This window comes from Thalassophryne amazonica, chromosome 9 (assembly GCF_902500255.1).
Source record: "Thalassophryne amazonica chromosome 9, fThaAma1.1, whole genome shotgun sequence".
Classification (NCBI taxonomy): domain Eukaryota; kingdom Metazoa; phylum Chordata; class Actinopteri; order Batrachoidiformes; family Batrachoididae; genus Thalassophryne; species Thalassophryne amazonica.
In genome coordinates, this window is record NC_047111.1 from 117642443 (window position 1) to 117659250 (window position 16808).

Consider the following 16808-nt stretch of genomic DNA (forward strand, 5'->3'; position numbering starts at 1 on the left):
AAATCAGCCGATTTATCAATTATCTGCATTTTTTTTTCATCCAAATATCGGCATCGGCCTTAAAAAAATCCATATCGGCCGGGCTCTACTTTAAACACATCTGAAACTTTAAAAAAAATTGTTGATATTTAAAATAAATTATTTTGGTCCCAACACAGGGACCAAAATTAAAAATTGTCTTTTTGTTTCTGAATTATTTGCAGATTGTGGAGGTGTCTGGAGTTTGATGTTCAGTTCTGGATTCAGTTTTTATTTCCACGTTTCAGTGGATGGTTGTTTATTTATTAGATTCTGGTGTGACTTTAAGATCGTTCTGCTTCTCACCTGTGTTTAATCACTGATGCCTATTTAAGCCACTCTGCTGTTATGTGTGACTGCCGGTCGCTTATGCTTCATCAGTCTGCATTCCTGAATTCCCTCATCTGTTTGCACCAGTGTTTGATTGTAAGTAATCTATTGCTGTGATTTTTGACAGCTGTTTTTTATTCATGGATTTTTTGGAGAGTGTTTTTGGATTTTGCCACGGGAAGTGTTTTTGTCACCATTGTATTTCACCATCACCTGTGGAATTAAAGTATGTGAATTTTTGCACTGAACCCTTTGAGTTTTGCTGTCTGCATTTTGTGGTCCATTCTTGACTCTCTGAGGTTCTAAACCATAACACTTGCTACTGCTATGATGGGATTTTGCAGCAAAGTCCACTTTCATATTTGTGTGACCATGTTGTCTTTCGTACGCGGTCTGATTGTTCAGGTTTTAGTTTGGAAAGCCCGTGCTACTGCAGTAGCTTTATCTTATGCTGATGAACTCACAGCCATTACCGTTTCTTTTCTTGTGGTCTGATTCAGAAACATTCACTAACATTCTTGAGGAATGGTTCAACATGTTATGCAGAACAATCAGTGTACAGAGGCCCTTAAGCTTCAAGGCAAATCTCATGACTTTGTTTTAAGAGAGTCCTGCTGCTCATGTTGGCAGTTATACTGCTTGATTGTGGAAAAAAAAAATCTTCATCATGATTACTTTGACTAAAATTGATCATTACTCTTTTACTTTTAAAACACAAAGGTAGTCCCTTCGGCTGCTTTTTTGTTTTCACTTGGGGTTGGCACAGCAGATCCGAGGTGGATCTGCATGTTGATTTGGCACAAGTTTTACACTGGATGACCTTCCTGACACAACCCCACATTACATGGAGAAATAGGCAGAGGTGGGGTTTGAACCGTGAACCTTCTACACTGAAAACAAGCACACTAACTGCTTGGTCACCAACTCTGCCACTGATGACTTTAAAAACATCCTGCATTTATTGGGTACCTAACTTTGAATACACAGGCATGAGTAAGTTGCAGTTTGAGCAATTGCAAGTGGTGGAGGAAAAAAAAAAAATCCCCCTACATTTCAGGTCTCTATTCAATGCCTCCAAAATGCTGTGATGATTGCTGGAGGCTGAGACAGTGAGTCAAAGGGGAATTAGGAACCCCATCTCTCATTTATTGCACTAACCTTACTCATTTTTACATTCACTGACAAAAACCGAAAACAAAAGGAGGACAGTGTAATGTTAGCTATGCAGACTGAGGGGTTTCCTCCTCTGAGTAGGGTTGGGTGTCAAGAACCGGTTCTTTTTGAGAATCCTTAAGAAATAATTCGATCCACCGACATCAATAGCCTTTTTGCTACGATTCCCTTATCGGTCCTTCAGAGTGGCTGTTGTTTTTGAGGGTGTTTATCGGGAAAACTACCATTTCTCTACGTTGATTGCAGACTCTGCAGTGGGACTGTAATCAACCGCTTTTGCAGCGGCTGTGCTTGTCGAAGCTTGTAGCAACGACCCACTGCTTCGTTGATTCTCTACTTTGCTGCTTTTCAGAAGCTGCAAGTCTGCTGCTTAGCCCCTCTCAAAGCCATTAAAATATGTCAATTCTGAGTCACTTTTGTGTGGATTAAAGTCACTAACTGAGACTCTTGTCTTGTCGTTCCATTTGCACAGCTCCAATGCTGCGCCGCTCTCTGTGCTGAGTCAAGTTAGAAAGTTAGGGTCCAGTCGGAATTAATAACTTCAAAGTGAATCAATCAATCAATCAATTTTTTATATAGCGCCAAATCACAACAAACAGTTGCCCCAAGGTGCTTTATATTGTAAGGCAAGGCCATACAATAATTATGTAAATCACCGTTTTAAATCAAATGACACCTCTGTCCAAACATTGTAATAGAGACAACAAACAAAAACAGTTTGTTTTTCTCCCAAAATGAGATGACGTCTGTGTTTTATGAATTACATCCTGATGCACAGCCGGCTGAGCTCAGCTCAGAGCCTATGGGGTAACATATTTCAATCAATCAATCAATCAAATTTTTTTTTTATATAGCGCCAAATCACAACAAACAGTTGCCCCAAGGCGCTTTATATTGTAAGGCAAGGCCATACAATAATTATGTAAAACCCCAACGGTCAAAACGACCCCCTGTGAGCAAGCACTTGGCTACAGTGGGAAGGAAAAACTCCCTTTTAACAGGAAGAAACCTCCAGCAGAACCAGGCTCAGGGAGGGGCAGTCTTCTGCTGGGACTGGTTGGGGCTGAGGGAGAGAACCAGGAAAAAGACATGCTGTGGAGGGGAGCAGAGATCGATCACTAATGATTAAATGCAGAGTGGTGCATACAGAGCAAAAAGAGAAAGAAACAGTGCATCATGGGAACCCCCCAGCAGTCTACGTCTATAGCAGCATAACTAAGGGATGGTTCAGGGTCACCTGATCCAGCCCTAACTATAAGCTTTAGCAAAAAGGAAAGTTTTAAGCCTAATCTTAAAAGTAGAGAGGGTGTCTGTCTCCCTGATCCGAATTGGGAGCTGGTTCCACAGGAGAGGAGCCTGAAAGCTGAAGGCTCTGCCTCCCATTCTACTCTTACAAACCCTAGGAACTACAAGTAAGCCTGCAGTCTGAGAGCGAAGCGCTCTATTGGGGTGATATGGTACTACGAGGTCCCTAAGATAAGATGGGACCTGATTATTCAAAACCTTATAAGTAAGAAGAAGAATTTTAAATTCTATTCTAGAATTAACAGGAAGCCAATGAAGAGAGGCCAATATGGGTGAGATATGCTCTCTCCTTCTAGTCCCCGTCAGCACTCTAGCTGCAGCATTTTGAATTAACTGAAGGCTTTTTAGGGAACTTTTAGGACAACCTGATAATAATGAATTACAATAGTCCAGCCTAGAGGAAATAAATGCATGAATTAGTTTTTCAGCATCACTCTGAGACAAGACCTTTCTGATTTTAGAGATATTGCGTAAATGCAAAAAAGCAGTCCTACATATTTGTTTAATATGCGCTTTGAATGACATATCCTGATCAAAAATGACTCCAAGATTTCTCACAGTGTTACTAGAGGTCAGGGTAATGCCATCCAGAGTAAGGATCTGGTTAGACACCATGTTTCTAAGATTTGTGGGGCCAAGTACAATAACTTCAGTTTTATCTGAGTTTAAAAGCAGGAAATTAGAGGTATTTCTGTCATTAATATGTGAAAGTAAATGCTTTTGACAAAAACTACAGATTTTATTTATTTCTAATTATGTCCAGAGATCGATTCAGTGACCATGTACAGATTTTGTTTATTTCTAATTATGTCCAGAGATCGATTCAGTGACCATGTACAGATTTTGTTTATTTCTAATTATGTCCAGAGATCGATTCAGTGACCATGTACAGATTTTGTTTATTTCTAATTATGTCCAGAGATCGATTCAGTGACCATGTACAGATTTTGTTTATTTCTAATTATGTCCAGAGATCGATTCAGTGACCAGTTTCATATTTATTTACTTTAAAATTCAATAAAATGTTGTTGACATAGACAACCTGTAAGGCCTACTTTTAGTACACAGAAAATTCACAGGCGGTATTGATAAGGGAATTGATAAGGAATCGGATCAATAATGGCATCGTTATCTATTAAAATCTTATCAGTACGCATCTCTACCTCTGAGTGAGGTAGTCAGAGACCAGGAGAGAAGGCACCGGGGGGGTGGGCAGTTGATCACTAAAATGAACTATTGATTTGTCAGTGAAAGTTTTGCAGAAATGACCGGAAATCTGGGTTTTTACTTGAGTGGTGAATGTTTCCGGGTTATTTTTGATAACATACGTCAGAATCCATTCAGTTCCCTGCCCAAACAGTTGGTGACAGTAATGCACTGTATTGGTTTGCAAGCTGTGAATAATCTCCAAAGAAGAAGGGTTATTTTGTTTTGGGAGTTTATTAAGTCATATTTTTGGGGAATATGTGGTGGTTCTCTTAACAGTTTACTTTGTTGTGGAGATTAAAAGTTATGAGCTGCGAATTTCTTCCAGTAATGATACATTAAGTAGAGCTAATGGGTGAAGCTTCCAGCTGCTAAAAATGCTCACACCGTTAACATAGAGATGAGAGTTTTACTTTGTCTGCTAGTCATAACCACAAGAGTAATAAGTTTGACCAAAAATCTATCCAAGATGAGTAAATGATTGAAAATAATACATGTTAGTGCTCTACTGAAGTTCATCAGCTAACGTTAGCATTTAACTGCAGAAAGTTAAATCAATCACTGTTGCACTGAGTGAACTTTTTATATTCGTAAATTGTTCGACCTATTTTTATTTTTTTCAAATAAAGCTACACGGTTTTAATGGTTACTGCCATAAGTTTCAACTAAATAATTTAGTTTTAAACATTTTTTTTAGCTATCAAGTAATCTAAGAAAATAGCGCAGCGCTGTTTCATATTTTTTTTTATTTCATGTACACATTATTTCTCATGCTATTTTATTTGTCTAAAAATAAATGCCCAGGGTTCCTTATAATGTTAATCAAGAAATTATCTTAACAAAACAGATGATAAGTTATGGCTTTTATTTACAGATGAATATCCAAGATTTCTAAAGAATCTTTTTTTTTTTTTATTAAAACATTTTAATTGCAAGTTTTCTGACGTAAAAACTTTTTTTAACTTAAAAATACAGTAATCAGAAATTAATCTTAAAGTAAAAACACATTTGTAAGGATTTTAAGGTGGCCAAGAATTTGAAAATGGAGAACATCAGTAGCTCCAAAGCTCCTGCCAAAATGAGGAAAACTCAGAAGTGAGTGAAGGTTGAACAAGTTGATAGGGCTGCAACAAACGATTATTTGGATCATCGATGAATCTGATGGGTTTTCAACACGATTAATCAGATTAGCCGACAGTTTTTTTTAAATGTTACAGGGAAACAATTTTTCTCTCCTTCCATCACTTTAACAACAGAACATTATCTGAAAACTTAAAATACTTGAAAATCAACAAATCTTCAAATGTCCCTTGGCTGTTGAAATATAAAATAATAAAGAATAAAACAGTTTATAATAAAGAACAAAAATAATTTCAAATGGCATTGCTTCATCAAAGGGCTGAGTTGCCATAAAACAACATTGAAACATATAAATGTTATAAAATATATGGTGAAAAAAGAGGTATTTTTGTTGCTGCAAATGAGCAATTAGCATAACCAGTTAACCATAAAACCTAAATCAAAAACTGTAGCCGACTCATTATGTGCAACATTCTCTGTATAACTTGTAAACTGTGGTCATTTCACAATCACACGTCATTCATGTCTCTTTCTCTAAAATTGTATTGTAGCATTATTAGTTATTATTACTATTATTATTGTTGCTATTATTAATATATAAATAAAAATAAATTAAAAGTTATTTGTAATACATTTGACTCTTATACAACAACAAACACTGAGCTATTAATTATTATACAAAAAACAAATGCACAAACATGCTGAAATGCTAGCAGCTTAATGCTAACTTTAACATTGAAAACGCCAGCATCGGTGTTAGCATAAAATACATCTATCAACTGTTTCAGAAGACCATAACAGGTCAGTTTAACATAAAAAGGTAAATATTCTTCACAGACATATGCTCTTTAGGGTTTTAGTGGGGAAAAATTAAGATGAAGCCAAATAAAACAAATGAAACCAATTAAGCAGCAGCTCGAAGCACTCCTTCATTGGTTCAAGATTCAAAGCAAAGCTCAGTTGATTATATGGAAGAAATGAGACATTTGCAACTAACCAATGACTAAGTTAGTTGACAACTATTTTAGTAATCGATTTTAATCGATTCGATTAGTTGTTTCAGCTCTACAAGTTGATGTATTAATGTACCATAAATATTCCTATTGTTTCATTTGAATTGACACTGAGAATGATTATTTTTAAGTTCTTTGAATTGTCATTTCCTTTACTGTGTACGTTTCTGAACCATAGTGTGTGTTTTTTTTGGATTAAAGGCTGGTACCACAATACAAGTTGTGTGAAAAGACTGGGGTGGAAAACTTGAGCCAAAAAGAGAAAAAAAATGTTTTTGAAGATTGGTGATGGACAGGTTGACGGATGAGATCAGACAGGAGTCCCCATGGACTATGATGTTTGCAGATGACATTGTGATCTGTAGTGAGAGTAGAGAGCAAGTTGAGTCTAGTCTGGAGAGGTGGAGATATGCTTTGGAGAGAAGGGGAATGAAAGTCAGTAGAAGCAAGACTGAGTACATGTGTGTGTGAATGAGAGGGAGCCCAGTGGAATAGTGCAATTACAAGGAGTAGAAGTGGTGAAAGTAGATGAGTTTAAATATTTGAGGTAAACTGTTCAAAGTAATGGAGAGTGTGGTAGAGAGGTGAAGAAGAGAGTGCAGGCAGGGTGGAGTGGGTGGAGAAAGGTGGCAGGAGTGATTTGTGACCGAAGAATATCAGCAAGAGTGAAGGAGAAAGTTTACAAAACAGTAGTGAGACCAGCTATGTTGTATGGTTTAGAGACAGTGGCACTAACAAAAAGACAGGAGGCAGAGCTGGAGGTGGCAGAGCTGAAGATGTTGAGATTCTCTTTGGGAGTGACAAGAATGGACAAGATTAGGAATGAACATATCGGTGGGACGGTTTGGAGACAAAGTCAGAGAGGCGAGATTGAGATGGTTTGGACATGTGCAGAGGAGGGACCCAGGGTATATAGGGAGAAGGATACTGAGGATGGAGCCACCAGGCAGGAGGAGAAGAGGGAGACCAAAGAGGAGGTTCATGGATGTGCTGAGAGAGGACATGCAGGTGGTTGGTGAGACAGAGGAAGATACAGAGGACTGGGTGAGATGGAATCGATTGATCTGCTGTGGCGACCCCTAACGGGAACAGCCGAAAGACAAAGATGATGATGATTTTGGTGGGTAAATAGACCTGAAAATGCACCAGAATGGATCTGAGATTTCAGATTTTTCTGGGGGAGAACCCCCAGACCCTTGCGACAGGCTTTGGGCCTTTGGCCCTTAACAAAAAATTTTCATCCCACCCATCATGGACCACTTTCAATCCAATCCAATCCACTTTATTTATATAGCACATTTAAACAACAGAACAGTTTCCAAAGTGCTGCACATAAAAATGATTATACAACTATACAAAACAATAAACCCACTCAGATACTAATAAATAAATAAACATAAAAACAAAACGATAAATAAATAAAACATTAGGCCAAAGACAACAGAGGACCATACAACTCATGCAGAGCTAAAAGCCAGAGAATAAAAGTGGGTCTTCAGACGAGACTTAAAACACTCCACTGTGGGGGCTGTTCGAACGTGGAAAGGCAGAGCGTTCCAGAGTCTGGGCCCAGCCACAGAGAAGGCCCTGTCCCCCCTGGTCTTAAGTCTTGTCTTAGGCACCACAAGCTGGAGCTGGCCCTCAGACCTCAGAGCACGCGCTGGGGAGTAAATTTGGAGGAGGTCTACAATATATTGTGAGGCCAGTCCATTTAAAGCTTTAAAAACAAATAATAAAATTTTTAAATCAATTCTAAAATTAACAGGGAGCCAGTGCAAAGACGCAAGAATGGGTGTAATATGTTCATGTTTTTTGCTCCCAGTTAAGAGACGTGCAGCAGCGTTCTGGACTAACTGCAATCTGTGAAGTGTATTTTGATTAATTCCATGAAAAAGTGAATTGCAGTAGTCCAGGCGTGAAGAAATAAAAGCATGCATGACGCGCTCCAAGTCAGAAAAGGATAAAATTGATTTAATTTTGGTTAAAAGACGAAGCTGATAAAAACTGGATTTAACAACCGCCTTGACCTGCCTGTCCAGTTTAAGATCAGAGTCCATAATGACGCTGTTTGCGAATGTTTGTCATTGGTTCCATTGTAAAGCAGAAATAAACACAACCACCCCTGTATAAAAAATTATTATTATTATTTAAATCAATGTACTCAAAATGGAAAATGCTCTTTCAGTGGCACTCAGGTAGATCTAAAATTCGATGCCTAACCTCACAGAAAATTCACATGACAAGCAATGATTGGCACCTTGAGAAATTTTTTGGCTTTTAGGGAGGAGTGAGTGTGCATGGGTGCGCTAATTTTTTTTTCCTTCATTTTATTTTCATGACTCTATTTTTGTAATCATTGGAAGCCAAAATCATCCATCCATTTCCTATACCCGCTGACTCCAATTGGCTTAGAGCCTATCCCAACAGTCATAGGGCGTGAGATGGTGTAAACCTTGGACAGGATGCCAGTTTGTCGCAGGTCCACATATAGACAGACAACCAGTCACACTTGCACACACACCTACGGACAATTTAAAGTTTCCAATTCACCTAATCTGCATGTCTTTTGGATGATGGGAGGAATCCAGAGCACCCGGAGGGAACCCATGTGAGCACGGGGACAGCATGCCAACTCCACACAGAAAGGCCACAGGTGTTTTGATCATTGGAAGAAACCTCAAACAGATGAGACCACAACTTGCAACAGGGCACACTGTTGCTTTGTGTTTACACACTATATTTGTCTTTTATTTTACATTATTGTGTAGACTTATGTGCATTCAAAGTAGACACTGGCTCTGACTTCTGCTTAACAAAGGTCTTGTTGGAGAATTGAATTCAAAAGGAAGTGATGAATCTTATACATGGACATTAATTAATTATTATTTTTGTTTAATAAAATACCTACGAGTTTGGTGGCTGGGGGGTTCTTATCTTGATCACGCTGTTGGTCCATGAACTTTTAAGCTGAACTCTCCTTAAACCGTTTTGTGTATTTCAGTGAAACGTCACCCAATGGCAGCATGTCATATGAAGATGTGCAAGTTGGAAAATAGTTCCATTCCAACATCTTGAACACGGGATACTTGACTCTTTTGTTTAATTAATGCATCTTATCATATTGACTTCGTAAGTGCATCTCAGGGGTTTGCGTTTTGTATCCATCAGTGATAGGTCACAGACCATGTAAAGATCTACATGAAGGAAAATAATTCTGGTCAGTTATATTTAAGAGAGATAATTGGACATCATATTTGCCTGTTACATGTGTAAATTCAATACAGAGGTTTACCAGTTTGTTAATGCTGCCACCCTGCGGAGGAAACTCATCTCGGCCGCTTGTACTCGTGATCTCGTTCTTTCGGTCATGAGCCAAATCTCATGACCATAGGTGAGCATCGGAACGTAGATCGATCGGTAAATTGAGAGCTTTGCCCCCCTACTCAGCTCTATCTTCACCACGACGGTCCAATACAGCGACCGCATAACTGCAGACGCTGCACCGATCCGTCTATCGATCTCACGCTCCATCCGTCCCTCACTCGTGTTTCAAAACAAATTTATTTTTTTTACTTGTAATTTCAATACAGAGGTTTACCAATTTGTTAATGCTGGTGTTTCAAAACAAATTTATTTATTTATTTTTTACTTGTAAATTCAATACAGAGGTTTACCAATTTGTTAATGCTGGTGTTTCAAAACCATCCATCCATCCATCCATTTTCTTCTGCTTTATCCGGAGTCGGGTCGTGGGGGCAGCAGCTCAAGCAAAGCCACCCAGACCTCCCGATCCACACACACCTCCCCCAGCTCCTCCGGGGGAACCCCAAGGCGTTCCCAAGCCAGCCGAGAGATGTAGTCCCTCCAGCGTGTCCTGGGTCTTCCCCGGGGCCTCCTCCCAATGGGACGCGCCCAGAACACCTCTCCAGCGAGGCGCCCAGGGGGCATCCGGAAAAGATGCCCGAGCCACCTCAACTGACTCCTTTCGACGTGGAAGAGCAGAGGCTCGACTCCGAGCTCCTCCCGAGTGACTGAGGTCCTCACCCTATCTCTAAGGGAGCGCCCAGCGACCCTGCAGAGGAAACTCATCTCGGCCGCTTGTACTCGCTATCTCGTTCTTTCGGTCATGAGCCAAATCTCATGACCATAGGTGAGGACCGGAACGTAGATCAATCGGTAAATCGAGAGCTTTGCCCCCCTACTCAGCTCTATCTTCACCACGACGGTCCGATACAGCGACCGCATCACTGCAGATGCTGCACCGATCGGTCTATCGATCTCACGCTCCATCCGTCCCTCACTCGTGTTTCAAAACAAATTTTTTTTTTTTTTTTACTTGTAAATTCAATACAGAGGTTTACCAATTTGTTAAGGCTGGTGTTTCAAAACAAATGTATTTATTTATTTTTTACTTGTAAATTCAATACAGAGGTTTACCAATTTGTTAAGGCTGGTGTTTCAAAACAAATGTATTTATTTATTTTTTACTTGTAAATTCAATACAGAGGTTTACCAATTTGTTAAGGCTGGTGTTTCAAAACAAATGTATTTATTTATTTTTTACTTGTAAATTCAATACAGAGGTTTACCAATTTGTTAAGGCTGGTGTTTAAAAACAAATTATTTTTTTTTTACTAACGTTGATTGTATTCTACATGACAGCAGCTTCTATGGCAAAGCGCAAATTATCATTTTGTGAGCTTGCTTACAGAGGTCTAGTTATTTTTGAGTTTTGGCATTTAATAATGTTTAAAGAGAGAGTTTAAAGTAAGTAATTAGTTTCTCTTGTAGCTGTAATGACTAAATCATGTGTGTTGAGTTTAATGGCCAGTTTCTGCAAGAAAAATGTCATGTTTTTTATTATTTCAGCTGTGTCACTCAGGCAGCCTGTTTCTGCTCATGTTGCTATGTGGCAGAAATACTTGCTAATATTAGTATATTTATTTATAGATATCATTAGACAATGTGATACTTGATTGATCTCTAGACAACTGCTGTACTGTTGTTGTGAGACACAGTCAGGATTGTGTGTTGTCTAAATGGTTTAGATATAGTTATTCCTCAGTGATTGTAGCATGACTCAGACAGTCCTTACCGATTTTGGCTCTTCTCAGTATATCCTCATTCTCTCTCCATCTGTTTGTAACATTTTATTTGCTGAACAGAGGCGATTACGTCATCTCCGGAGCATTGCAGCCAGAAACGTTGTCAACAAGAATGGTTCACCACTTCTGGACACGTATTTCACCCTCCACCTCTGCATAGGAGATCGCATATCTAGAGGTCAGTAATAAACTGCATGCATATACTTTCTTATGGCTCCTCTGTGAGAGTGAGTGAGTGAGAGAGCAATAAGAAGTGTGATTTTTAATTTTTGATAGTCAGACTATGCTCTTTAACTATGAAAATAGAAATAGCTAACAAGCTTCTGTTATGATTATGTTGTTTTTTTTTTTGTGGAACTAATTAAGTGTTCACACAAGAGTTGCGCCACCCAGTTTGAGGGAGTTAATACTGGATTTACACAGTGTCTCAGACAAAAGTTGATGATAACAAGAACAGGGAAATCCACCTTAAATTTTTGATGAGTAATTTTAGCAAATGTATGCCTTTTTAAAATGGCAGTTAAAGCTGCCAAATAAGTTCTAAATATCATTGAATGCTGCTTTGGCCATTGACTCTTTGATCAGTGTGAGATGATCTATTTATTTATTGCTAATGGCCCAGTCACACGGCATACGACAATTCCAAATGAAGGGAAAAAGTAAAAAAAAAAAAAAAGTCACAATTGTTTGAGAAAAGGTGGATGAAAGAGTTTTATCACCAAATAGCCTGCGAAGCAAGAGCGCAAAAGGGAAGAAAGAGGAACTAAACAAAACCGAAGCTAACGATCTCAATGGTTTAAATGAAATGCGCCTGGAGCCACAGCTGGAGCAGTGTGTGTCTGCATCTCTGAGTTCCAGGACCTGGCGCTGGGACGGAGCTCATAGCGCAGAGTCCTTGAGAAACAAACAGAAACTGTGGAGATCTGCACGCATGTCGGTGGACCCACCTGCTCTGATTCCTCATCCGAACAAAAGAGGGATCATCTCCGTCATCATCAGAATCCTCACTGTCTGACGACACACTGCGCGCTCCATCTTGCTCCAATTTTAAGAAAAAAAAAAACTCTGGTGTTCCCTGGTCACTGCTGTATCACTGTATTACATTACTAAGCTATATATAAATATTGATTTATGACAGAAAACTGTCAAAACAGGGAATAAATATGTGTAAAGATGATTGAATATATCAGAGCAGTAAATTCAGTCTGTGTGTACGCTGCATATTGACTCCCCATGTGCAGTTATTCCACCAGCTGCAACTGATCCACGTGAATTCTGCCTTCCAGAACAGCTCGTTATATAATCATTTGAATTATCTACATGTTGCCACATGTACATAAGGGCTGGATTGTCATTCCTACACTCATATTGTTATATTTAATAAAAAATAATAAGCACACGCAGGAGCTGCTGCTGCTGTCGATGACGCTGCGAGCACCGTTAGATATTACACAACATTTTTGTTGTTTCAAATTCAGCAGTTGCTTGTGGCAAAGTAATTCATTTTATCCACACAAAAGATTACTTTTGGCCTATATAAGGTGCCTGAGCCCATTGAGGCTGACCCCCCCCCACCCAGATTAAAAAAAAAAAAAAAATCCAAGGAAGCAGGCTGAGTTTGTCCTGTAATTTTGAACATCTTGAAATTAGTGCCACGCTCAGAGAGGAGCCTTGTTAACTGAAGATAATGCCTCTAAGAGCCACTCTGAGCCACTATAATGCCACGATAGCTCATGAAACAAAAAAAAAAAACAGGGTGCGTGGCTCCTTCTTCACTCCTTCTTCACTCGGTGGGACCGAGGCTTTAGGGCTTTGTTGCCCTTCTTTAAGTGCCATGTGACTGGGCCATAAGCAATTCAAACACATTATTAAATGCAGTACTCATGGTTATGGATTGGAATGTGCCTGTAATCTGGCAAAAGCACCTCTTTAGGCTTTGTCTTTTTTTCCAAAAGGTTGATGTTTTTGATACCAAACAGTGATCACAATTGGATTCTTTTACAAATGCAACGGCACAATGTAATAGGTTTTGGATGAGTATTCATTATTTAAGAAACAAGCATAAGAAAATTCCAGTTTTGCTCACAGTTTGATTCAATTTAATTACATTTAAGAGTTGTAGAAAATTGAAGCTCATCAATTAGAAAATATGCTGTAGTAAACTAAAATGTTTTGGGATAGTCGGAGAGATGAAGAAAGTAGACAGCAGTACAAGACGATGCGGCGTAAGGCGAAAAGAGAAGTGGCAAAAGTGAAGGAAAGGCATATTGCGAGCTGTACAAGAAGTTGAATAGTAAGGAAGGAGAAAAGGACTTGTATCGATTGGCCAGACAAAAGGACAGAGGTGGAAAGGATGTGCAGCAGGTTAGGGTGGTAAAAGATGCACATGGTAATGTGCTGACAAGTGAGGAGTGTGTGCTGAGAAGGTGGAGGGAATATTTTTGAAGAGCTGATGAATAAAGAAAATGAGTGAGAGAAAAGGCTGGATGATGTGGTGAGAGTAAATCAGGAAGTACAAGAGATTAGTAGGGAAGAAGTGAGGGCTGCTATGAAGAGGATGAAGAGTGGAAAGGCAGTTGGTCCAGATGGTATTCTATTGGAGGCATGGAAATGTGTAGGAGAGATGGCAGTGGAGTTTGTAACCAGATTGTTTAATAAAATCTTCGAAAGTGAGAGGATGCCTGAGGACTGGAAACGAAGTGTGCTGGTTCCTATTTTGAAGAACAAGGGTGATGTGCAGAGCTACAGTAACTACAGAGGCATAAACTTGATCAGCCACAGCATGAAGTTATGGGAAAGAGTAGTAGAAGCTAGGCTTAGAAAACAGGTGAAGATCTGTGAGCAGCAATATGGTTTCATGTCGAGAAACAGCACTACAGATGCAATGTTTGCTCTGAGAATACTGGTGAAGTACAGAGAATGCCAGAAAGAGTTACATTGTGTGTTTGTGGACTTAGAAAAAGCTTATGCTTGGGTGCCAAGAGAAGAGCTGTGGTATTGTATGAGGAAGTCTGGAGTGGCAGAGAAGTATGTTAGGGTAGCGCAGGACATGTACAAGAATAGTGTGACAGCAGTGAGATGCGCATTTGGAATGACAGACTCATTCAAGGTGGAGGTGGGATTACACCAAGGATCAGCTCTGAGTCCTTTCTTGTTTGCAGTGGTGATGGACAGGTTGACGGATGAGATCAGACAGGAGTCCCCATGGACTATGATGTTTGCAGATGACATTGTGATCTGTAGTGAGAGTAGAGAGCAAGTTGAGTTTAGTCTGGAGAAGTGGAGATATGCTTTGGAGAGAAGGGGAATGAAAGTCAGTAGAAGCAAGACTGAGTACATGTGTGTGAATGAGAGGGAGCCCAGAGGGAGCCCAGTGGAATAGTGCAGTTACAAGGAGTAGAAGTGGTGAAAGTAGATGAGTTTAAATATTTGTGGTCAACTGTTCAAAGTAATGGAGAGTGTGGTAGAGAGGTGAAGAAGAGAGTGCAGGCAGGGTGGAGTGGGTGGAGAAAGGTGGCAGGAGTGATTTGAACTCAGAAGTTGACTGCCATTGCCAATGAACAGGATACACAGAATAGGAATTTGCTTTGGTATAATGGTGCAACATTAAACAGAGCAATATAAAATGCTAAGATAAAATATGTGCTAAAATAAGATAAAATATAAGATGAAATATGAAAGGCTATGTGCAACGACACAAACAGAACAGTGCAGTGGGAGGAGTGCAATTAAAAACCAAAGTACATTTGTCTAAAGTGACCCGTGATAAAATGATAAAGTGACAGAGTTAAGGTTAAGGTGACTGAGTTATGAAGTGTTCATGAGTCTAACGGCAGAGGGGAAGAAACTGTTCTGGTCCGGATGGACCATAGCCTCCTGCCCGAGGGGAAGTGGTTCGAATAGACCGTGTGCAGGGTCAGATGGGTCGGCTGTGATCCGACCTGCTCGGCCCAGAGTCCTGGAGACGTGCAGGTCGTGGAGAGATGGAAGGCTACAGCCGATCACCTTCTCAGCAGAGGCCACAATGCGCTGCAGTCTGTGGCTGTCCCTAGCTGTGGCCCCGGCGTACCACACTGTGATGGAGGAGCAGAGGATGGACTCGATGATGGCCGTGTAGAACTGCACCATCAGCTGGACAGGCAGCTTGTCCTTCTTCAGCTGCCGCAGGAAGTACATCCTCTGCTGGGCCTTCTTGATGAGGGAGCTGATGGTTGACTCCCACTTGAGGTCCTGGGTGATGGTGGTGCCGAGGAAACGGTGACAGTCCACAGTGGTGATGGGGCTGTTGGTGAGGGCGAGGGAGGGCGGGGGGGCTGTGGCTTTCTGAAGTCCATGATCATCTCCACTGTTTTCTGGGCGTTGAGCTCCAAGTTGTTGCTGCTGCACCATGTCACCAGCCGGTCCACCTCCCTCCTGTAGGCAGACTCATCCCCATCCGATGAGGGTGGTGTCGTCCGCAAACTTGATGAGCTTTACAGAGTTGTGGCTGGAGGTGCAGCAGTTAGTGTACAGGGAGAAGAGCAGAGGGGAAAGGACACAGCCCTGTGGAGATCCTGTGCTGAGAGCCCGAGTGTTCGAGACGTTCTTTCCCAGCCTCACACGCTGACTCTGGTCCGTCAGGAAGTCTGTGATCCACCTGCAGGTGGAGCCGGGCACGTGGAGCAGAGAAAGCTTGTCCTGGAGCAAAGCCGGAAGGATGGTGTTGAATGCAGAGCTGACGTCCACAAACAGGATCCTAGCGTAGGTTCCTGGGGAGTCCAGGTGCTGCAGGATGGAGTGCAGAGTCAGGTTTCAGGCCAGGTTGTCATCTACAGACCTGTTGACTCTGTAGGCAAACTGCAGGGGGTCCAGGAGGGGGTCGGTGATGGACTTCAGGTGGGATAAAACCAGGCGTTTGAAGGTCTTCATGACTACAGACGTGAGAGCCACAGGCCTGTAGTCATTAAGTCCAGTGACGCATGGTTTCTTGGGGCCTGGAACTATGATGGAGGACTTGAAACAGACTGTAACATGGCATGACTCCAGAGAGGTGTTGAAGATCCCTGTGAAGACTGGGGCCAGCTCATCAGCACAGTGTCTCAGGGTGGCAGGAGACACACACACACTTACGTGGATTCAGCCTTATGAAGTGTCTTCTCACATCCTCCTCTTGGACCGAGAGGGCAGCGGGGCGGGAGGGCAGCGGTGAGAGGGGGGAGGTCCAGGGTGTTTGAATATCCAGTTGTGTGGGGGTGGGGAGGTGTGAGTCCATGACTTCAAAACATGAATAGAAGACGTTCAGGTCGTTGGCCAGCTTCAAGTCATCAATAGAACGAGGTGCTTTGGGCTTGTAGTTGGTGATCTCTTTCAGCCCCCTCCACACAGAGGCCGAGTCGTTGGCAGAGAACCTTTGCTGCAGACGTGAACTGTACATGGATTTAGCCTTTGCCATCTCCTTGCTAAATCTGTACTTTGCACCTCTATAGCTGTCTCTGTCTCCTTCTCTGAAAGCCACCTCTTTCTGCTGACGGAGCTGCCAGAGTTTAGGTGTGAACCAGGGCTTGTCCATGTTATATCTCACCCTGGTACGCTGTGGGAT

At 41.1% G+C, this 16808-nt stretch overlaps 1 protein-coding gene across 1 annotated transcript in view; it reads left to right on the top strand.

The window, feature by feature from the left end:
* The window catches only part of uvrag (UV radiation resistance associated gene), a 329710-nt gene that overhangs the window by 9767 nt on the left and 303135 nt on the right, over window positions 1–16808 (top strand). Inside the window, exon 2 of the mRNA XM_034179025.1 lies at window positions 11291–11408. Coding sequence (XP_034034916.1) covers window positions 11291–11408 — 118 coding nt within the window. The remainder of the gene's footprint in view (window positions 1–11290; window positions 11409–16808) is intronic.